Below are 24813 nucleotides of genomic sequence, written 5' to 3' on the forward strand. Positions count from 1 at the left end.
TGACAAGGCCATATCTCCCTAATCATAGCGCTTCTTTCAATGATCTAGAACATATTGGAAATTAGATGACAACACTTTATTTCACATGTTCAACATATTCTAAGATTCTGAACTTACTACCTCTGAAAATACGCTTGAACAGGGAAAACAGTAACTATTGTGACTATTTTTTGCAGAAAACCTCCTGTTCTCATATCTATAACTCTACAACCCATCAACAAAAGTTTACCTTTTCTTATTTATTGGAAAGATAAAGAATAGATGTAAGACTTTCTAGTTTTGAGCTAGAGTCAAAAACCCCTCTAAGGTTCTCATTTATGGGGATTCAAAACTAGAACCAGGTAAGTGTTATGCAATTTGAAACAACTGACCTATTTACCATCCAAAAGGCATATCTCCCCAACCAGTCGTAAGATCGTTGTGATCTTAGTGGAGTTACAAAGACAATGATCTTGTCTTATTTTGTTAGTTTTACTGCATTTTTTTATTTCTCGTGTAAAAGGTTGAAAAATAGATAGTATCAGGCAGAACAGATGCACTAGCACCTATTCAACTCTTGTTTTTAGGAGCGCTTTCATAGTTGTATCTCAGTGCCCGCTTGGCCACTTTTGGCGTGACATATACCATCAGAAAGATCTTGTAATTTTTTGTCTTTTATCTATTTTGTATTTTTCTAAATTCAGAAGTCTTTTGGGTCAAAAATTACTAGCAATCTCTACTACTAATTTGTGACTCAAAACATAATTCAATAAGACATCTTTTATTGGATCAAATCCTATTTTCTTTAGGTCTCGGAGCCTCGGTTCCTAAGACCTGTGCCTACATTCTATCTTTGAGTGATCACTATGACGTCTCAACTTGGCTAGATCTTATAGATAAGATCCATATCCAGATCCAAAATCTTATCCAAATCTTATTTTTTTCATGAAAAATCGGTTTAGATACAAAACCAATGTTTTCTTGATTGTTTCCATCACTTTTTTTAGGTAAATACCATAGGTAGACTGTTTTTTTCTTTCTTACCATACATCTAGGAAAATAACATAGAAAACTTTGTTGAAAAATTGCATCACTTATAAATTTTTACGGAAATACAAACTTCTAACAAGTTAGAAAATCATTTTGTTTGGGACAATGCTTGCTTCGTGTATGATTTTTTTATCTTTATCCTTATTTCTTAGGTCTATGTTTCTAGAGCCTCCATTGTCTTATGTGGATTTTCAAAATACAATTCATTTTTTATATGCTTCTCACGATGTGCGTGTGAGATGGACTCCACTTTAGGGGCTAATGTCACCCCCTTGGACCAGGCCTGATTTGGCCACCTGAGGAATGGGTGCGAGCATCAGTAGGCCGGTTCAGCCTTTTCTTGGCTTGAAGTCTCTTTTGCTTTTCGTCATAAAGCTTGACCACCTTATAGGCCTCCTCTAGACTCCTCAGGACTGCAACTAGGACCTCAATATGAAAGTCCTCACACAGCCTGCCAACATATGACTTGAGCAAGGTCTCTTCGTCGACTTGGGCCAAAATCATGTATTCTCAAACTCTGCTTGGTACTCATGTAAGTTACCATGTTGCTTGAGATTCTTGAGCTCCACATGGTCATTGACCAACATCGTAGGCTTGAATATCTTCATTATGCAATCAACAAAATCATCCCAAGAGGACTTCTCATGTATGATGTCTTAACCATTTGTACCATCGAAGGGCGCCACCCTCAAGGTGGGCGACCACTTCGGCAACACGTGTTTCTTGTGGCACGTTGTGGCAAGTGAAAAGTGTTTGAGTTTGAATACCTACTCACACATGTTTTCATCGAAAAAGAGAGGAACACAAAAGCAAGGTTTCTTACCCATACTCCATGCGTGTTCAAACGGTGGCTCTTTGAGAATCGAGTTATTCAAGTTCTCCATGCATTCATTGGGATGAGGGCTTCAATGCGATCTACAAGGTCTGCAATTGCTTGCTCAATGCGCTCCAAGTAGTTTTCTTATTCTGCACTCGTTTGACATTGTCAAAAAAGTTTGGCTTGCATCTATTTGGTAATTGCTCGGGCTTGTTCGGCATGCTTGTGAACATCTTCAGTCTTATTAATGTCGGAGGAAGGTGGTTACCTCATTTGATCAAGTTTGCTCTGATACCAACCTGTTACACCATCCAATATCCTTGGTGTAGAAGGCTCAAAAGAAAGACCAGAAGGTAGGTCTAGATTTATAATGGATGAATATTGCAATTTGAGTCTGATGTGCTCAAGAGGATCAAACCTGTGATTTTTGGGTTGTGGGACCTATGGAACACATGTCGGGGGTGCTAAACCCTTATTGACATGGTAGGGAAGAGGTTTGAGGTTTATCGTAGTTGCGACTGGGGCAAAACGGTGAGAAACATGGTCAAACAGCTAATCGAGTAGGTGTGATTTGGGCTCAATAAGCGGTTCAAGTAAGATTTTTTGTTTAAATTTGAAATGACCAGGTTCAGGGGTTCTAGAGTGAGCTAGGGATGTGTGTAAGGGTTTGGTATAGGTTTTGGACAGAGAAAAATGGTATTGACGGGCAGGGGTTACTGGTTTACGAAAAATCAAGTAAATCGGGTACCTGACAAGATAAGGTTTTGGATTTTAGGTTCACAGAAATTAGTAAAGGTCAGTCTAACAATATAGAGGGATTATAGAGGTATCTTGGGAGTCTGTAGTAGGCCGGGATAGAGTCTCCCACATTCTGAAACTTGGACACATGTTCTGAAACTCATACACATGTTTTGCAATGCGGCAATACTGATTGGCTCATCGAAAAAGCAAAAATGCATGGTCCGGGGCATCAGAGGAGCTTGGGCTCTTCTGAGGGTAGAACAATCAATCCTTGGGGGTCTGGTCCTTACGTAAACCAGAGAGAGATGAGAGGGAGAGAAGATAAGACGCCCAGAGAGAGAGGGGACGACTAGAGAGAGAGCTTTAAGAACCAATAATTATTATTTAATGCTTAAGGAGAGTTCCCAGCCCCCTTTATATAGATGAGAGGTTTAGAGTGTAGTCCACATTTATTTAATAAACTCAAAACACCCTCTACTTGACAAAAAATATATCATACTAGACAACCAGAACTAAACTAGAATAGAGAAGACAAGAGTCCCATCCAGAATTGAACTCTTCGTAAGCCTAAAGTCTTTAAAATAAAAAATCAAATAAAGAAAGCTGGAGTGGACTCTACACAATCCTCTCCTTCCTGTAAGAAGGGAGAAGCATCTAGAGGAGGTGGGGATGTCCCACCCTCTTCCTCTAATTTGGCACCACCTTGTGGGCCCCGCCTGGATGACCTTTCTCGCTCTTATGTATGGATCATCTCAACAGCCTTGTCACCTCTATGGGCCCCACTTGAACTTGGGATACCCTCTTCCACAACTGAGGTGGCTTCTAGATCCCGAAGCATCGGATATAACGAGTTCTCTAAATCTAGGACCGCATTGAATCTCAATTCCAAGGCATGTTAAAAAACCAGAGATATGAGATTAAGGGATCTCATATCCCTGGTCTATGGAGCTACAACAAACCCCACCCAAGAAAAAAAAGAACCAAACTGGTTACAAATCCTTAATTTTGGATGGGTTTTAGGGTCCTCATCTGCTGAAGTGTCTGATTTTAGGTGGGCCCCATACCAGATCCCACCTCAAGCAACAAAATTTGGTTTTCAAACGCCCCCCTTGAGCTTTTTCTCGATGAGGTGTTTGTTTTCGACAATGACACCCCCTTCCTCCTTGAACTTGAATATGAATTTTAAGCAACAGGTCTCGATCCAAATTCTGATTCGAACATTATATGGCAATACTGAATCGGGTAAATAACAAACGGAAGAGAATGACTCCAAATCTTAACTTCTCCCTGTAGTAAAAATAAAATTCCAAATCTCAATAAAAGCCCAATAGCAACTATTGGTTTTTCTTCTTTTTTTAACAGCAAGCTGGGGTTAGGCAGACCCCTACCAGAACAACAGCCGCCCCATGTGGCAGAGGGATTCGATCCTGGGCCTTCAGCTTGACACAGGTCCCCGCTTACCACATGGGATACCACCTCGGTGGTAACTATCGGTTCTAATGTAAATCCGAATGTAGAAAAATCTAATCATACAATCTGACCCAAATAAGTATTCGGCCTTGTTTTAAGACTGGCGAAGAATACCGTTACCACATTCGTGTCATAACTTCAACCGAATCCGATCAATTTGCATCCCTATTTTAAATGCAGTAGAAATTAGGATAAAAAAGTTTTGTCCGAGCATGTCATCACCACCTTTTGGTTAATTCCTTGTCCGCCAGGCTAAATCAAAGTCATTTGTTGCAAATTCAGATCTGGTTCTTGGGAAGGATAAAAAAATCTCGCAATGAAGTAAAAATTGTGTTTTTCTTGACCAAATATGAGAAAAAACATGTAGACCTTGATAAAAGTACTAAAAACTGTAAAAAAAAGAATAACGATACAATCAAAATAATATACGTAGAAAATAAGAGAAATTGTTGTCATTCTTGCAAATACTATCAAGATTTTTCATGGCATGTGAATATCTCCTTTACGATATTCTTATGGTTTTGACACCACAGGTTTCTTGAATCTCCGACCAGGGAAAGAGCAACAGATACCATGTGTTCATCAGGTAAGTTTAACGAAAGAACTTATGAGACTAGCAACAAATACCATGTCACCTAAAAGCAATCAAATTGTCATTCAAAAATTTTTGATAGCTCTAGAGAGTTTATCAGGTTCATCAATGAGAGCATCTCCCCACTACACACGCACACTTTAGTAGAAGCATGATGGGGAAGAAATTCATTGCATGAGAACATCTTGTTGATGCAAATGCAGGATTTCAAGTGATGCGCACAAATAACACCCAAAAGAAAGATAATAAATAACTGGCCTTTTGTTGGATCATGTGACACTGAACATCATCTTCATCTACCAACTTCATTAATCATTCTTTAGATTTGTGAGATTTGTGCCTCTTCTTCTCCCTCCACTTCGATACCCCATTGGCAGAACGTCGCTCATCCTCAATCTCTGAGACCTTACGTTTTCTGGCAACCAAAGGGATGATATTTTACAACAGGAGCCTTGTAATAACCTAATATCATTCTGTTGTAGCAATAAAGAAACACGCTTCATGGCAAGGTTGTTACCTATACTGGTGAAGTTTTGGGTTAGATAGTAGCTCATCAGCAAGAGTTGCTCTCCTTTGCCTCCGAGTAAGGCGGCTTGAGAAAAATTCTGATGCGGGCTCGACCACTGTACCCACCTGATCATCGACCAAACTTTTCTTTCAGAAAGATGATACGAGAAAAGGAACATTCGAGCTTGCTATAGAGGGAAAAACTGCGTTGAGGGCAGGGGAAAAGCACTAAGATGGACGATCACTTGCCTGGAAATACTTGGGAAGTGTTTTAGAGTCACTCTTCTTGTAGTGTCTCTTTGGATCAATAATGCTTCTCAACTGCAAAAAAGATCAAACGATCAGCAGAAAACACCCACAGAAGTTTGATTTGGAAACTTTAAAATAATAACAGATGATAGCCATAACTCCAGATTTAAACATAGCAGTTACAAGCAAATTTTAAACTTCTTTTTCTTTTTCTTTTTCGACAGAGAAAGCTGGGGTTAGGCAGACCCCTACCAGTTATACAACCATATACCATTGGGGTTCGAACTTGCAATGTTCCAACACAAGGGGACGTGCACTAACTGCTCCTGCCAGACAAGCAGAGCCCCCGTTGGTAGCAAATTTTAAACTTGTTCTGCAACCCAACTAGGAAATATTTACGTAGTTGTTAATAGTTAATACATATCAACCAAACATGCATTGTTCAGCCTTTAATAATATAACAAAAAAAACTATGACATCATAGTACCCTGATTGAATAACCTTTGTTCTAGATTGAAATATGCATCATAATTCATAAAGCAATAAAAGTTTATCGGTAGATTCCAACACTAACATTTTGACTAAACATATAAGAGTTAATTAAAAATGCTAAGCAACTATGTAACATACATGCTTCTATACCCTCAAAGCACCCGAGTCAATATGGGTGCAGATGCAGATGCGGCACTCGACGAGGCAGAGTGCAGGTCAACATATGTTGGTTACGGTCAAACCACACCCATTATTTTTGTCCAATTTTCGATTTGGTAAACTTTGACCAAGTAAAAAATTGTCACGTTAAAAATTCTTAAAAACCATAAAAACTTACAATAATATAATTGTAAACACATTATATATATATATATATAAAGAGAGAGAGAGAGAGGGCACTTTTTATAGAACATCGCTGCAGGCCGAGCTTGCAGCTTCACTGTCACCACCCAACTCATTGCCTTATTAAGACGGTGGAGGTCACAGGAGGCCTGACAGCTTTTAACCATAAACCAGATTAACAGATAAACAAATTAAAAAGGGGAAATAAGAAAGCTCTCTCTCTCTCTCTCTGGGCAGTGGCAGAACAGCTGGGGAATCATCTTACATCGTTTGGTGGGTTTTGGCAAGCAAGAGAGCCATCCTTGTGAGTCCTGATGATCACATACATGGCAGATTGCTTACTCCCAATCTATTCAAGACCCTGTCCCTGTTTCAAAGATTGAAAAGGTCTTCCCTCAATATGGAGATTAAAGAACACCTCGGTTTTGTGCTGTTTATGACTTCTGCCCCACCCTATCGCTTGGAGACCTTGGACCACAAAGTCGTCCTCATTTAGAGGACTGAAATCAATCGGTTAGTTGTATCTAAAACTTGAATACAGATGCCAACAGTTGGATAGTCGACCTGTTTGAGACTTTAACAAAATACAATCAAACAATGGGCAGTTGGGCTTGGATCCAGTTTCAGGTTTAGGTTGGGTTAGATATCTATTTAGAAAATGGATATCAGTCAAACAATGTGCAGTTGGGCTTGATCCAGTTTCAGGTTTAAGTTGGGTGAGATATCCATGTAGAAAACAGATCTTAAACCTTTGTTAGAACATTTGCACAAACTTTTTTTAAGAAAATATCATATTCATTCATATCAAGGAGGAAAGGAAACAAAGAACAGGAAGGGTAACAAGTCATCACACAATAACGAAAAAAACCATAGCAGAAAGAGTAGGTGAATCGTCAACAAAAAATTGGGGCAAAGCAAGTAAAAGAAAAAGAAAAAAGAGCAAAAAATATGTATACAAGGCCATAGGGAGACCATCATAGGAATGGAGTCTGAGCTAAGCTGGAAAAATGATGTCTTTTGAAAGAGGAAAACCTTATTAAAAGAAATTCTTCATATGCCCATTAATACGGTGAAGGGATTGCTGTTAGAATATTAGAAAAAACTGCACCATCCCTCCCTAAAATTTTACATATGCATAAACTGATTCCCTTCAATCGATATTGCCAGAGCGTTTTACTTTCTTTGCAGGGAAACAAAGAACGTTGTCAGAGAGCCTTCTGCCCAAGTGCAAGCACATTTTTCACATTAGGTGCATTGACTAATGTCTTAAGAGCAGTCACCTGTATCGTTAAAGGTAATTTCTTGGCGAGGGTATTTCTCAGAGAGATTTTCAGAAGTTGATAAATCTCAGGAATATCTCGGCAGTATATAAAAAATAAATAAATATTTTAAAAAACAAGTAAAAATACAGAAAATAAAAAATAAAAGAAAACTACGATAAAGACCTTAAAATAGACAAGATAAATTGACAAATGAGCAACTAAGTTAGGTAGTCACCTATATCGTTGCAGGTATTATCTCGGCGAGGATATTTCTCAGAGAGATTTTCAAACGTTGAAAAATCTCGGCAGTTTAAAAAATTGAAAAAAAATATAACAACAAAAAAGATAAGAAAATAATAAGTTTGCTATTATTTTTCTTCCAAAAATATAATGAATAATGTTTTAAAGGTTTTAAAATATAAAAGAAACAAATAAATAGGAAATACAAACTTAAAAAAAAAAAAAGTTTTTCCCAAAAATATCAAGATATTATAGTGATAATATCGCAATATTTTGTCTTCAGGCGATATTTTGAAAATATTGCAAGATATTCCCTTTAATATTGGCTTCCTTAAAATATCGGTATTTCTCGTGATATTTTCAAAATATCGCCGATATTGGTGACAGTGCTTCAGAGCCACTCAAGCAGAGAAGCCGGAAGGTTAAGCTCAGGGACCATTTCTTGCACTCATCATGGATCTCCTGGACCCCTCCCATCTCACGAATGGCGCCTGGATTGAGTTGTTTGACTGGCAAAAGGATGTAGAGTCCAATAGATTGTCATCACCATCATTGAGGCTTGGGAGCTTCTAGCGGCAAAAAGAGAAACGTCCCAAAGAGAGAGAGAGAGAGAGAGAGGCAAGGGACGTTTTTTTATTGGTTACCAGAAAAATCTTCCAAGTCTCCTTGTTCACCTCTGCCTATCTCAAGAAGGCATCAAATGGATGGCAATGACAAGCAACTGCAGCGTAAGTGCCCTATATATATATATCTATATATATATATATATATATATATATACACACACACACACACACTACGTAACATAGACACGACAAATGACCCACCATACCTATGTCGACACGCTTGGGTACAGGTACGTTGCAGGACAGTTTGGGTCAGGTCCAACTAGGACCCAACCCAAAATCCAGCTTTTTTTTACCTAGAGAGAGAGAGAGAGAGGAGGAGGAGGAGGAAGAGAAGGAAGGAGATGAAGAAATGGTGAGAGAGAAAAAGAAGGAGAAACGGAGGAGGAAGAGAGAGAGGAGGAGGGAGGCGTGTGCCTGGGCCTCGTCTTCTTCTCCTTGATCTTCTTGTCGAAGCCTCGAGACAAAAAGAAAAAGGGATAATCCCTTTTATATTGTATTTTATAAAATTTCATGCCCCCTATCTTTCTTTAAAAAAAAAATCATCCACACCCCCAATCTCCCCAATATATATATATATATATATATATATATATATATATATATATATATATATACAAAATGGATTGGGTTCAACCCGATCCAAAGTCCAAACAAATGATATATATAGCTAGTTGTGTCTCCACACACCCAATTTTTAAAATCGCAGCGACATCTTAGTTGTCAAAGGTGCTAGGCGAAAACTAGGCAGTGAGGCCCTAAAAAGACTAGGCGGGAACTAGGTGGTACCCTAAATAAAAGAAATAAAAAAACACACAAAATATATAAACAAACATGTATACAACATAAAATCAATCAACAATAAGCAATAGACAAAACATAACATGCCGTCGAACACTATAAAGCAATTATATTAAATAAATAGACCATACAACTAACAATGTGAATGAACAATATACAAAAAATAAAATCATGTATGCAAACAAATTAACAACAATAGACACAAAATAAGCAGTAGACAAATAAGAAGAAAAAATGAACAATTGAATAAACAAACCATGCAAGTGATAACCTCCTCAAAAAATAAGAATAAATGAGAAATTGAATAACCAAACCATACAACTGACAATGTGAATAAACAATATACAAAAAATAAAATCATGTATACAAAAAAATTAACAACAATAGCCATAATATAAGCAATAGACAAATAAGAAGAAGAAATGAACAATTGAATAAATAAACCATGCAACTGATAACATACTCAATATAAATAAAGATAAGTAGGCAAGTACATAATTTAAACACAATTAAAGCCTTAACAATATTAAGTTCACATCCAAATCATAAAGAACCCCAATAAGTTTATAATAGGTTTACAATAACAACAAGAATTTAATCCTTAGATGATGAACTTCAACGTCCATCATCATCTGAATCATCTTCATCGATATATTGCCCTTCTTCTATTTCTGCAAAGCTAGCTTCTTCCTATTCTTCTTCCACCCTTGCCACCTTTTTTTTGTAGGACCTTTTTTTTCTTAGGTCTTTAGTAGCACGCGTTATTGCCTCCGCCTTGTGCCTCGATGCTCCGCGTTATTGCCTCTGCCTTGTGCCTCGACACTCCAGATGCCTTATCAACACAATCCCATGTAAATGACATGTCATCTTCGAAGACCGCCTCATCTTCACTTGGCTACAAATCCTTGTCATCGACTTCTCTTAAGATGATGGGGTCAAGATCTCCTTTGTTCATTCGCTCATCATACCTTCGCTTCAATCTTCGATTATATTGCACAAAAACCAAAGTATTCAACTTCTTGTACAAAAGTTTGTTTCCTTTCCTGGTATGAATCTAAAAATATATACATAAAGTTAAAATATATACAAACTAACAAATATTATTTAGTAATTAGTAGTAAGTAATAATTTACCGCTTCAAAAGTAATTTAATTACGTTCGCAATTGGATGCACTGCATGTGAGGTCTAAGATTCGAACAACAAAAGTTTGGAGCTAGGGACAACCAATGGCAAAAGAAATCCACCAATCCACTAAAAAAAATCAAATTAGATCTAATTAAAGTATATAAGTTATAAAAATAATGTAAAGCGAGTTATATGAAATTTAATCATCTTACCTGGCGTTTGCACTTTTCTCTTCTTCTTTGCTAACTCCATCCCGAAAGGCTCACTGACAGTTCAATTGTGTTGTTTTTCAAAAAATGTCTTCAACTCTTTCAATTCTACTATATCTTCCAACATCAAATATATACAATGTGCAACACAAAGAGTCCAAAATAAATGTTTTCTCTTATCCATCAACAATTTACCCACTTTGACGTAGTTGGAGGCATTATCAGTAACAACTTGAACCACATTCTCCTCCCCAACTTTTTCAACAATATTATTCAACAATGCAAAAAGCAAATTTCCATCTTTTACTTCATCAGATGCATCAACTGATTTCAAAAACATTGTTCTGAAAGGGTAATTAACCAAAAAATTAATGAGTGTACGTCCTTTCATATCAGTCAAACCATTTGACATTATACTGCATCCATATTTGGACCAATTTACTTTGTATTGGACCATGAACTCCTTCGTTTTCTCCATTTCAATCTTCAAAAGTGGTTTTCGCAGCTTGTGATATGATGGAGGCTTCATTTGTGGCCCAAATTGGCCTATAGCTTCAATCATACTGTCAAATGAAGGCAACTTCGCTATATTAAAAGGTATTCTAGCGTTATAAAACCACCTACTAATGTACTAACACACTGTTTTTCTTCCTTTTTGAAGTGATTCTTTAACGTGGTATGTTTGTTTACTTGCCTTCCTTTCACTGGATCACTTCAAAAGTACAGATCCATAGGCCCTTTTACCTGTGGTGGTCTCAAGCCGAATGTACTACTCGGTTGCCCCTCCATCTGTGAAACTGCAGCAGGTTTTTCAACAAAATCAGAAGTTGAGAACGTGTATTCAGATCTTTCATATATATTAATTATCTATTTATTATTTCTTTCATCTTTCTTCTTCTTCGATTCATCCATGTACTTAGAAAGTACTTGATTTTTGCATTTGTTTTATCACAAGCCTTCGTGTTGCTTTCAATCCCAAGTAGAAGCTGCTTTATTTTGTATATGCCTCCTTTATAAGTTGATCCATATTTATCGCATGTCACAAAATTCAAATCTTTTTAATCCTTACAATAGACCCAATTCCATGTTGGATCATTAGATTTCCACTTCAATTCCCCTTCTAATTCTCGAAATGTCGTACTTGGAGTGGACCTACGAGCACTTGAGGAAGAAGTCCCTTCCATTATTGTTCTAAAGAATCTAAACAAAATAACATGTAAATTTGTTAGATTAAAAGGAGTAAGCAACAAATAACATAAGCTCATATATTAATATATATGCTGAAATACAGTAATAGTATATATAATATATAATATTATATATATCCTGCAGCACATAATATGCTGAAATACATATATATTCAATTACCCAAAATGTATCATTATAATCAGCAAAATATGAATTCAGCCCTTCACATAAACACACATTGACACATATATATAAATATATAATATATTACATAAGTAATAGTCTAAACATGCTTTGGGCCTTTATAGAAAAAATCACAGAAACAAACAAAAATTCAGACAGTAATATACATATATCAACAAAATTAACATGCTTTCGGGCTGTAAAATACAGAAAGAAAATCAACAAAATTAACTATGCATGCTTTCACAGAAAAAAAAAATTCAACTATATATATATATTCAATTACTCATAATGTATCAGTATAATCAACAAAATATGAATTCACAGAAACAAATATAATACTAATTCAGCATTTCACAAAAAATATAATACTAAATCAGTATATATATAAAAAATCAGCATTTCACAGAAGCACAGTAACACACACATATATGTAGATAACTGTAAGTGTGCATGTGTATTTGGGTGAGAGCTCATTTATGGATAATTTTCAAATCAAACATGCACAGAAACCAACAACCAACAACAAAAAAGGAAAGAAATCTGGAATCCCACTGATTGTCGCACAAGAATTTACGAAATGAGAGAGAGCGATAATGAGAGAGTGAGAGAAAGACAGTGAGACTCATAGAGAGAGCAGAGAAAGAATGAGAGAAAGAGAGAGATAAAGAAAGAAAGAGAGAGGACGTACCTTGGTTGGGCCGCCCTCTTGCAAAAAACAAAAACTGGTATAAAAAATGAGTGAGAGAACGAGAGAGAGAGAGAGAGGGCATACCCTGGTTGGGTTGTCCTCTTCTTCTTCTTGCAAAAACCGATAGAGGAGAGAGGGAGAGAGTGTGAAAAGGGTGCAGCTGAGAGAGAAGAGAGGGAGAGTTTGCGAAAAGGGAGAAAAGGGGGCAATTAGGGCCCCCTTTTTTCCTTTTATATGACCCATATGGGTCAATAAAAAAAGGACTGATTTAGGCTTGTGCCTAGTCGGTCCCAGCCTAGGTGGCGTTTAAGCGCAAAATTAGCGCCCCATTGTTAAGATAGTGTGTGTATATGTATATATATATATATACACTATTTATGCCATGTAATTTGCTTTTCGAGTTAGGGGTATTTTGGTCTGTTTTCCCTTGTAATAAAATAATATTTAGGGAATACATGTAGCCCTTTTTTTTGGTCAAAGACCAAAGAGCTGTTGGGAGCTGCCCAACGGTCATGTTTACGAGCTCTCAACAGCTCTTGTGAGCTCCCATGTGGTCTCCCCTAAAAAGGGCCTTTTGTGTATAAATAGGGGTAGACTCCCTCTTATTTTAATTAGGCTTGGCAATAAAGGCTTACATTTTACATTCTTGTGTGTTTTTCTTTTTGCCTTATTGATCTTTGTATTGTCCCATAGTGGACTTGTGCATGTGCATGTGCATTTGTATGATTATGATCTTGTAAGCCCTTAGTGGCTAGTGTTTTTCGTGCTTCCGCATATTTCATTACATGGTACCAGAGCCATAGTATTCTTGGACTTGTGGAAGGTTGCCATCAAGTGATTGTGTTCGTCACAGTCTCCTAAGGGATCGTGCTCTCCTCTTCTCATTTTCACTTTCTTCCTTTCTTGCTCACGCAATGGAGACCAAGATTGATTTATCTTCCATAGTATTCTTAGACTTGTGGAAGGTTGCCATCAAGTGATTGTGTTTGTCACAGTCTCCTAAGGGATCGTGCTCTCCTCTTCTCATTTTCACTTTCTTCCTTTCTTGCTCACACAATAGAGACCAAGATTATTTCCTCCTTCAAACTCAATGAAAAAAATTACATGATGTAGGCTTCCGCCATGGAAAACAATCTAAAAGGAAAAAAACTTTAGGATTATGTGATGGGCACTATCCCCGAACTTCAACTCAAGCTCACAAAACTAGAAGGAGGTCAAGAGAAAGCCTTAGAGGGAGATGTTCGTACCAAGGCTATTGAAGATCATCATAAACAACTGGAAGATTGGGAGAGCAACCATGCAAAAATTCTTTTATGAACGTCGAACTTAAGGTATGTGCAAACATTACAAAATTTCGAAAAGCTAATGAAGTTTGTTTTTTTATGAAGGGTATCTATACTCAAAAGGATCTTGCAAGAGCATATTTTTTGCAAGAAAAAGTTAGGACCACCAAGAAAGATGAAATGAGTATACAAGACTATTATAGTGATTTGAATCCCCTATGGGATGAACTAGCACTTTTAGAGCCCAAGTGGGTTGCTATTGAAGACGTAAAACTTAGGCAAAAACAAATAGAACAAGAGAGATTTTTTCAATTCTTATATGGGCTTCATCCCGAATTTGAACAATTTAGATCTTCTCTCCTACATAGATATACTCCTCTACCTCTAGAAGATGCTATTGCCGAAATCATCTAAGAAGAAACTCGTTCTGGTATGAGTAAAAGTTGTGATGAAGTCTTGGCAGTATCTAAACCAGGCAAGCATGTCAAGACCTATAAGCCTCCACACTTTAGGAGGCAAAATAACTATAGTAATAATAATAACTATAATGGTGGAAGAAAAATGATTATTTGTCATCATTGTAATTAGCCGAGTCACATTAAACCTGTTTGTCCTAAGTTGAATGAAATATTTAACTATAAGGTTGCTTCTGTTGAAGAATCTATAATCAAGAAGAAAGAAGGCAAAAGTGCAGCAGATCATAAAGACACTCTTGGTCAAATATCCGTGGCACTTCAACAAATTATTAACACATCTTTTACATCGGGTGATGCCATCGCCTCCTCATCTTCACCCGGTACATACTCTTGGATTCTAGATTCGAGAGCATCTTTTCAAATGATTTCTCATGAGAATGTCTTATCCAATATATGCACCAATTCAAACTTATCTTGTGTTTCTTCGGCTTATGAAACCATTTTGAAAATTATGAGTATAGGAACATTAGATTCCAAAAAATTTCAAACTTTTCTTGTTCTAAAAGTTTGAGTTGTTCCCAAACTAAATTTAAATCTTTTTCGGTTTCTCAAATTGCTGACCCATCTTTTTCATCTAAGGGTTGCTTTGTGCAGGATCTCCGATCCGAAAAGCGGAATAGGCAAGGCAATAGGAAGGGAGATCTTTACTTTATTGACTCTTTGTCTCTTCCATTAAAATCATTTTGTTCTTATGTCCAAGATAAACTTGGCATAAAAGACTTGGACATCCAAGCTATTCTAAAATGTATCTTTTTCCTTTTGGGAACAAATTTTGTAATGAAAAAGATATGACTTGTAAAGATTGTATTCTTGAAAATTTGAAATTTATCCCATTTCCAAATAGAACCTTTGTATCTGCAAGACCTTTTGAATTGGTGCACTCGGATGTATGGGGTCCTTCTCCGGTCATATCTAAAGGTGGTTACTTGTATTATGTGACTTTTAATGATGATTTTACTAGATATGTATGGGTTTACTTAATATTAAGTCGAAAGCTTTTTCCTTTAAACAGTTTCACATAAAAGTTAAGAATCAATTTCAAAGCAATGTATCTATTCTTAGATTGGATTCGGGTGGGAAATATCTATCCAATGAATTTCAAAACTATCTAAAACAAAATGGGGTTTGCCATCAAACATCTTGCCCTGAGTCACCACAACAACATGGGCTAGCAGAAAGAAAACATAGGCATATAATAGAAATTGTTAGAACTTTCCTTATTTTTAAAAATATTCGCAAAACTTTTAGGTCAAAGTCGTTTTAACTTCCACTTATTTGATAAATCGAATGTCATAATCCACTTTAAAAAATGTTTCTCCTTATGAAAAACTTCTAAAAATAACACCCGATTTCAATCATTTACAAATTTTTTGTAGTAAATGTTTTGTGCTTTTGCACAAAAGACAAGTTATCACCAAAAGCAATTGAATGTGTTTTCATTGGATATAGTGAACATAAAAAAAGGATATAGATGTTTAATTTTAAAAATAACAAACTTTATGTTTTCAAAGATGTGACATTCTTAGAAGATGAAAATGGTTTTAAAGAGTATGATAAAATGAAGGAAATAGACTATATGTTTTTATATGATCTCTCAACAAAAGAAGATACACATGCTAATGATGACTCTTTAAATTATCATAAAATTATAGATGATATCAATCATGAATACTCTAATATTAGGACATCACAGAGTAGTGATGACATCATTAATAGATCTCCAAAAAATATTCAAGTTTATACCCGACGTGAACAAAATAAAACTACTACTAGCCTTAGAAAAATTTTCTCAATATGGTGAACCTATAGAAGAAACTCCTCTTAAAAGGTCTGATAAAGAATCTATTCCACCAAATAGGTTTGTCTCTTATAAGTCATTATCTCCCAATTATAAGACTTGCCTAATAGCTTTATATTCATAGCATGAGCCTTCACATTATAATGAAGCTAAAAATATTCCTCATTAGATTGAAGTCATGAACATAGAACTAGATGCCCTTAGAAAAGCAGAAACTTAGGAAGTAGTTGAGTTACCTTCAAACAAGAAACCCATTGGATGCAGATGGGTCTTTAAAGTTAAAACCAAGAGTAATAGAACTCTAAAGAGATGTAAAGCAAGGTTAGTAGCTAAAGGGTGTGAAAAGTCTCACACACAATCAAGTTTCCAAATAACTTGATATTCAAGACATATGCCAATACAAAATAGCATTAAAAAGCTTCACACCACAAGAAAGAACAAGTGCTTCAAATGCACTGTGTTATTGTAATGAGGGGATAAAATCCTTTCATTCATATGTACATACAATGGGCTCATTGCCCTTATTTATAATGCATTACAGTTTGAAAGAGCCGTTGGGCTATTCCCAACAGCTCTAATTAGAGCGGTTGGGAATCAGCCCAACGACTCTTATTTGACAGACTGTGTACACAGTTAGTGGCTGACTGTTGTACACTGTACACAGTCAGCTACTATGTACAGAAAGAGAACAAAAACTGAAAAAGCAAAATAAATAAAATGCGAAATTATAGAAATAAGAAAATAAAAATTACAAGAATATACGTATATATTTTAAATATGTATTTATATACATATACTTATACATATATATACTCTTGTATTAAGAAGAGTATGTATATATATATATATATATTCAAGTATATACATATATGTATTATTTTCTAACAAAGGGTACTCCCAAGAATATGTAATTGACTATGAGGAGACTTTTGCACCCATAACTAGAATGATTAGTGTTAAGACTCTAATAGTCATTGCATCAACTAAAAAAATAGCCTATGTACCAATTAGATGTTAAAAATGTTTTTCTTAATGGAGAACTAAATGAAGAAGTTTATATGGATCTTCCGCCGCGATTTGATATTGAAAAAGGAAAAATTCTTAAACTCTGAAAAGTTTCGTATGGTCTTAAGCCTGGTATGATAGATTCAGTAATGTTATGATTAATTTAGGTTTTCATTCATACTATACTGACACTGCTCGCTTTGTGAAAAGTATAGGTACTGGCATAGTTATCCTTCTACTTTACGTAGATGATATGATTATAACAGGGAACGACAAAAAGGGAGTTAGTAATATTAAAAATGTTTTAAAAGATAATTTTGATATGTCAGACTTAAGATTCTTAAGATATTTTTTAGAAATTAAAGTTGCATACTCTCCTAGAGGGTACATACTTTCTCAAATAAAACTTCCTTCAGATATAAGTGTCAAATCTTGTGTTTCAGATGATAAGAAAGTGGAAATTCCTGAAGTGGTGAATGCTAAATTAAGATTTGAATATGGGACTCTTCTTGAAGACCCCACACCTTACAGACAGCTAATTGGGTCTCTCACTTATCTGTCTATCACCAGACCAAATATAGCTCATGCAGTTCAATCTGCTAGTCAGTTTCAACATGCTCCCACAACGGTTCACATGAGTGTTGTATTAAGGATCGTCAGATATATCAAGAATACCATAACTAAAGGGCTCTTTCTATCCTCATCCTCATCTTTAGATTTACTTGCTTATACTGATGTTGATTGAAGAGAAAATCCTAATGATAAAATCTCAACTACTGGTTTTTGTGTCTTTTTAGGAGATTCTTTGATTGCCTGGATATGCAAGAAGCAACAAAATGTCTCATTATCCTCTACTGAAGCAGAATACAGAGACATGGCAACTACAACTATAGAACTTGTATGGTTAATAAATCTCCTCAGAGATATGGGTGTTGACGTCTCCAAACCTTCGAAGATGTGTTGCGATAATAAAAGAGCAATTTACATTGCCAGCAACCACACCTTCCATGAGTGCACCAAGCACATTGAGATGGTCTGTCATTATGTTCGTGATGAATTCTTGAGAGGAACTATTGAGTTGCCTTTTGTCACTTCAGAATTCCAACTTGCAAACTTCTTTACTAAAGCTCTTGCTGCTCGACGTTTCATGTTCCTTCTCAACAAACTTTCGATGTTTACATTGTAAGTTTGAGGAGGGGTGTTATGATAGTGTATATATATACACTATTTATGCCATGTAATTTGCTTTTCGAGTCAAGGGTATTTTGGCCTTTTTTCTTGTAATAAAATAATATTTAGAGATTGCATGTAGCCCTTTTTCCCTTTTCTTATTTTTTATTTTTCTTTTTTTGACCTTGACCAAAAAGGCCTAGGCTCTTTGGTCTTTGACCAAAGAGCTCTTGGGAGCTGCTCAACAGTCATATTTATGAGCTCCCAACAGCTCTTTGGAGCTCCCATGTGGTCTCCCCTAAAAAGGGCCTTTTGTGTATAAATAGGGGTCGACCCCCTCTTATTTTTCTTAGGCTTGTATTAAGTATTTGATCAATAAAGGCTTATATTTTACATTCTTGTGTATTTTTCTTTTTGCCTTATTGATCTTTGTATTGTCCCATAGTGGACCTGTGCATGTGCACTTATGATTATGATCTTGGGAGTCCTTAGTGGCTAGTGTTTTTCGTGCTTCCGCATATTTCATTACACCAATCATCCAAGCCTAGTCGCTCAGGCGGTGGGGCTTCGCCTAGGTGCCTCTTTTAACAACTAAGCATGTTGTACATGTACTTGTACCCGTACCCATGTGACATAGTATATATATTGACTACACTTGTGGGTAAGGAACCCCTAGTTTGAAATGGAAACTGAAAAATCATTTATTTTTCAATGTTGTTTGCATATCTAACCCTCCAAATGTGTTCTAGATGGTTGGGTTAGTAGAAACAGATTCTTCGATCATGTTATTCCACCATGTATGTAAGATTTTGCAAGGGTTGAAAAATCAACGGCCTATAACGTACCAAATTTTCAACCCTCATAAAATTGAGGTGAAAGAGAGAGAGAGGTTCATGAATTTGGAAAGGGGAATGGAAGGAAGGAATCTCCTTTGGAAACCCAAGAGAGCCAAACTCTTCCAATCAAGGCCCGCTCAAGAGAAGTTGAGGCCCTATGCATATTTCATTGGAGGACCATATTTCTCTATAAATTTTTTTATTGGAGGCCCTTAGCATGAGGCACATGCATGTGCCATGTTTCATAGGAGGCCCACAGCATGTGAAATATAAGCGTTATATTTTTTTCCATTTGAGGTTGTGGCCTCAAATATCAAAGAGGTCAGATAGCCCTGCTTCAAAAAAAGAAGAGTCAATCCTACTATAATATTTAGTAGGCCAATTTGAGAAATTCTCAATTGAAATTGAATTCAGAATAGCATCTTCTACATTGCCTTACATAGGTATTTATAGACTTCCCATCCTCCTGAATGTTCCATCTTGGGAGGAACCCCGAGAGAGATTGTCTCCTCAGACACAATGACAACAATGCCCCTAGGGGACGAGCCTAGTAAAATGAACACATTGCCCATGGTAGGGCGTCGAGTCTGAAGGAAGAACTTTCTTGCCCCCTCACACTTTAAATAATGCCCACGCCGCCCTTATTGACCCTAAAAGACTATTATATCCCACCCAGTAACCCTTAATCAAGGTTGTATATTGAAAAAATGTTCAAAAGAAGAAGACAAAAAAACTCCCTTATTTACGGTTCCCTTAAGATATCTGATGATGCGAAGAACAGCACTCATGTGAATCGTTGTGGGAGCATGCTGGAACTGACTGACAATGTGGATCACATGTGACAAATCAGGCTGAGTGATGCTAAGATACATCAACGAGCCTACCAGTTGCCTGTAAGGAGTGGGGTCGGTCAGAGGAATCCCGTCATCAATCTTCATTTTTATCCCACTGTTCCAGGAGTTTCGCAAATTTTGTCATCGGAAACTCCTGACCTGTCAATAATCTCATAAGCAAGTTTAGATTGAGATAGAAAATAACCACGTTGAGAGTAAGCAACCTCAATTCCAAGGAAATATGTCAGAAAACCTAAGTCTGACTTTCAAATTTCGAAGTCAAGACGGATTTAATATCCTTGACTCCTTGAACATCATCACCTACGATTAACATATCGTCTACATAAAGTAATAATATCACAATCCCTGCATCAGATTTTCTAATGAATAATGCAGTATCAGTATAACAGGAAGAAATACCATTTTCTAACATTACATTGTTAAATCTGTCATACCAGGCTTTCAGAGCCTGTTTCAAACCATAGAGGGCTTTCCGAAGGCGAAGAACTTTATCTTTAGGAATTTTCATGGCTAGTGGGGCATTCATATAAACTTCTTCATTAAGATCACCATTTAAAAAGGCATTTTTTACATCCATTTGAAAAATGTTCTATTTTTTAATAGACGCAATAGTGATAAGACATCTGACTGTAACCATTCGGGCTACGGGAGCAAAGGTTTCTTCATGGTCAATGCCATATTCTTGGCCATACCCTTTTGCGACTAAGCGAGCCTTATATATCTCTAGAGATCCATCGTTCTTAGTCTTAACTTTAAATACCCAACGACAACCTATAGTTTTCTTTCCAACAGGTAGAGTTTGGAATTCTCATGTCTCAGCTTTCCTAAGAGCTTTGAGTTCATTTTTCATAGCTTCTTGCCATTCTACACATTTTTTGGCTTTCTCGAAGTTTCTTGGTTCAAAGTAAAAATGAATGGCACTAAGACAAGCCCTATATCTGGGTGAAAAAGAGTCAAAAGAGACAAATCATGTTGGAGGTCTCCTATTTCTTTTAGATCGTCTGTGATCATAAGCAGGAACAGACTCATCATATTGCTCAATAGCACTTCTGAAAGTATCTCGATTTCTGCAAGAATAAGTTATTGGGTCATTTGAGATTCTATCTCCTTGAATATTGGGTGCATTAAATTCTTCAATATCTACTTCATTTTCATCATCATGGTTTGATGATATTTCATCACTAGACATATCATCATTAGTAGACAGTAAGTCAAATAAGAAAGAATAATCAACATTTTCGTGGTGAAAAATATTTTTTTCAAAGCCACTCTCATTTTCCAAGAATGTCACATTTCTTGAGACGTATAACTTATCATTTCTAGGATCGTAACATCGAAACCCTTTTTGAGTTTCGGAATATCCAAGAAAGGTGCAGGGAATAGCCTTAGGGGAAAGTTCATCATTTTTATCTGTAAGAATAAAACTTTTGCAACCAAAGACTCGTAACCTGTTATAATCAGGTTCCATTTTATATAAAACTTCAAAAGGAGAAATTTTACCCAAATTCCTAGATGGTAAACGATTTTTAAGATACACATAAGCAAGAGCCGCCTCGACCCAAAAGTTTTTAGGAATATTTTGGGATATAAGAAGTGTTCGAGTGGTTTCAATGATATGCCTATGTTTTCTTTCGGCCAACCCATTTTGTTGAAGGGTTTTAGGACAAAACCTTTGGTGAACAATACCACTATCTTCAAGATACTTCTTGAATTCATTGGAGAGATATTCTCCTCCAGAATCACTTCTGAATATCTTAAGATTACTGTTAAATTGATTCTTAATCATCACATGAAATGATTTAAAACATGAAAAAACTTCATGCTTATGTCTAAGAAAATAAATCCAAGAATACCTAGAAAAGTCATCCACAAAAATCACATAGTAGGAAAATCCTACTTTCGAAACAATTGGTGTCGGTCCCCAAACATCGGAATGAACGATTTCGAAAGATTTAGAAGTAAACATAGATTTTTGTTCAAAAGGCATACTTCTCATTTTTCCAAGAATACAATCATTACAAGAAAATGTATTTTTACAAAGATTTTTAGCAAAATGTAAATAAGATAACTTGGTGATGTTAGGATGACCAAGTCTTTTGTGCCAAATATTTATATCCTTATGGCTGACAACATTACAAAAAGAATTTTGTGGAACTTGAAGAGAGTCCATATAGTATAAGTCTCCCTTCCTAGAGCCTTCCCCAATCAATTTCCCGGACCGACGATCCTGTATTAAACATTTATCAGAAGAAAATTTAATATCGCATCCATGGTCCGAGAGTTGACAGAGAGAAGGTTCAAGTTTAATTTAGGTATAAATCTAATTTTTGGAATACAAAAATCTTGAGTTTCAAAATTACCTATGCCTTTAATTTCAAGAGAAGTCCCATCTGCAGTAGAAACAAAAGATGGGGAAATATTTTTCGAATAATAAAAAAGAGAATACATGTTTGGGGACATATGAAAAGACGCACCCGAATCCAAAAGCCAAGAAACTTTACCTGGAGGGGAAATGGTAGACACGGCGGCACCGGAGGTGGCTCCCTTGAGGAGAGGTTGGAGAGCTTCCACTATTTGATTTAGTGAAAGAGATCCATTTGAAGACGTCTCCTCCTTTTGCGGTATACCAGTAGTCGCCATGGCTAAAAGTTTCTTTCACTTAGGGCATATGGGTTTGATATGCCCCGGTTCTTTACAAAAATAGCAAATAATCTTGCTATAGTCCTTCCTTCCTCCTTATCCACAATTTCCCCCTTGATTTTGAGTTTTAAAATGAGGAGGACGATAGGTTCTTACATTATTTCTGGGCTTAGACACCGCATTGACCCCATCATTGTCTTCATAGTTAGAGGGGACTGCAAGCACATTTGACCCTTGCTTACTTATACCCATACGGGTTTCTTCACCACTTAATTTGGTGAGAACATCCTCAAGAGAAGGAGTGAAATATGACAAAAGAGAAGACCTTATTTGCTCAAATTCGGGCCTTAGCCCATTCAAAAAATTGAAGAATCAATCTTCTTCTAGTTGTTTGTGACGAAGTTCAATCGCTTCTCCACTCCATTTTGGTTCGAGCATGGCAAACTCGTCCCAAATGGAAGAAAGATCAACGAAGTATTCTCTAATGGTTATGTCACTTTGGAGAAGAGTAAGAGTCTTCTTTTGAAGGTAGTATTTATGGGATAAATCCCTTGATGTATATATTTTTTCAAGATAATGCCAAGCTTCCGAAGCTTTCTTGAACTTAATAATATTGAAATTAATCTTAGTTTCAACCGATGAAAAAATCCAAGAAAGAATCTTGAAATTTTTCATTTCCCATTCACTGTGCTTCTTAGAATAATCCTCAAGAGCTTTGGTTCTTTCGTCTCCTTCAAGGATCTTGATTTCACCTTCCGTTATCATGGTGATTTTTGGTTCCGGTTCCGGGATTGTGCCTTGCACATGACCCCAAAGACCCTTCCCTTTTATATGAGCCTCCATGTTCCCGGCCCAAACGTGATAGTTGGAGCCATTTAGTTTAAAACCGAGAGCAAAATGAGACTCTTTATCACCCATTAGAGAGGAGAGATGGAAGAAGAAATACGTACCAAAGAAAGGTTTTTAGATCTTACTTGTCCCAAAGCTCTTCTACAATATTGGAAGAAGAGAATCCACCACTTCAATCTTCAAAACACCAAAGGCATGCTTTTCGAGGCACTCGAAAAATGAAGAATCCCACGATCTTCTATCTTCAACCAAGCTCTGATACCATGTAAAAATGTTCACGAAGAGACAATCCACATCCAAGCACTAATACTTTATAAAAGATGTGCTCAAATGCACTCAAACAACACTTGAACAAATACGCATACAAGTGTAAAATAATCAAACATGCACAAAGGCATGCGATGAATGCATTAATCAAAAAGGAAATGCTTGAGACTCTCAAGCTTATTTTTACAAAAGGGGAGCACCCCTATATATACACATCCACACAAGAGGAGCCAACATGGGGCCTCTCAAAAGAGTCGTTGGGAGCCCCCAATGGTCACATTTGTGACCGTTGGGGGCCCCCAACGACTCTATTGGGAGGCCCCCAATGTGGTTCAAAAAACAAAAATAAAAGATAAAAAAATAATAAAAGAAAATGTTTAAGAAAAAATTACAAGCATAATTCCAAAGGGAATATACATAAAAGGGAAAATTACAGAAATACCCTTTCAGGTATTATAATAAAATATATATATATATACATGTAATGAAATTTGGAGTTACATTTTAACAGTATATATCCTATAGTAATCTGTGTCATTCGAGCCCAAAATAAGATATGTATCGTATCATAAAAAAATGTAAATTTTGAAAAAAAAAAACTTAAAAATTCTAAAAAATTTGTAAAAAGTCAAAAAATAGCAAAAATTCTAAAAAATCATAACACACAAAACAATGATGAAATGCACAAAATGCAACCATAAAAACACATGTGAAGCATTTGTGTCTCTATGAGCTACATAACACAACATCAATCATCAAATCTTACAAGAACAATGCAAAATAGTAATATCTTCAATTAAGAACATGCCCCAAGATTCATCAAAAAACAAAAAAAAAACAAATTTATGAATACTTAACAGTTACAAATTACAATAATAACCAAGTTTTTAAAAGTATACCATCAATAATCATTATCATCATTATCATCATTATCTTCTTGTTCTTCATCTTCATCTTCATCTTCTTCTACTCCTTGACCCAACCAAGAGTTGCCAGTCGGAGAAGCGGGAGCAGAAAGTGATTCGGGAAGCAGAAGCAAGAACCGAAGCACTTCCAAAATTTTAGGAAGC

General features: G+C 36.2%; 1 protein-coding gene across 1 annotated transcript in view; it reads right to left on the reverse strand.

The window, feature by feature from the left end:
* Positions 1-4690: 4690 nt before the first annotated feature.
* LOC149822683 (rRNA-processing protein fcf2-like) overlaps positions 4691-24813 on the reverse strand; it is a 48953-nt gene continuing 28830 nt past the window's right edge. Inside the window, exons 4-6 of the mRNA XM_089979987.1 lie at positions 5406-5477; positions 5167-5282; positions 4691-5064 (exon numbers count right to left, since the gene is read on the reverse strand). Of these exons, the coding sequence (XP_089836113.1) occupies positions 4962-5064; positions 5167-5282; positions 5406-5477 (291 nt within the window). The 3' untranslated portion in view covers positions 4691-4961. The remainder of the gene's footprint in view (positions 5065-5166; positions 5283-5405; positions 5478-24813) is intronic.

This window comes from Nuphar pumila, chromosome 11, assembly GCF_984573655.1.
Source record: "Nuphar pumila chromosome 11, dmNupPumi1.hap1.1, whole genome shotgun sequence".
NCBI lineage: Eukaryota > Viridiplantae > Streptophyta > Magnoliopsida > Nymphaeales > Nymphaeaceae > Nuphar > Nuphar pumila.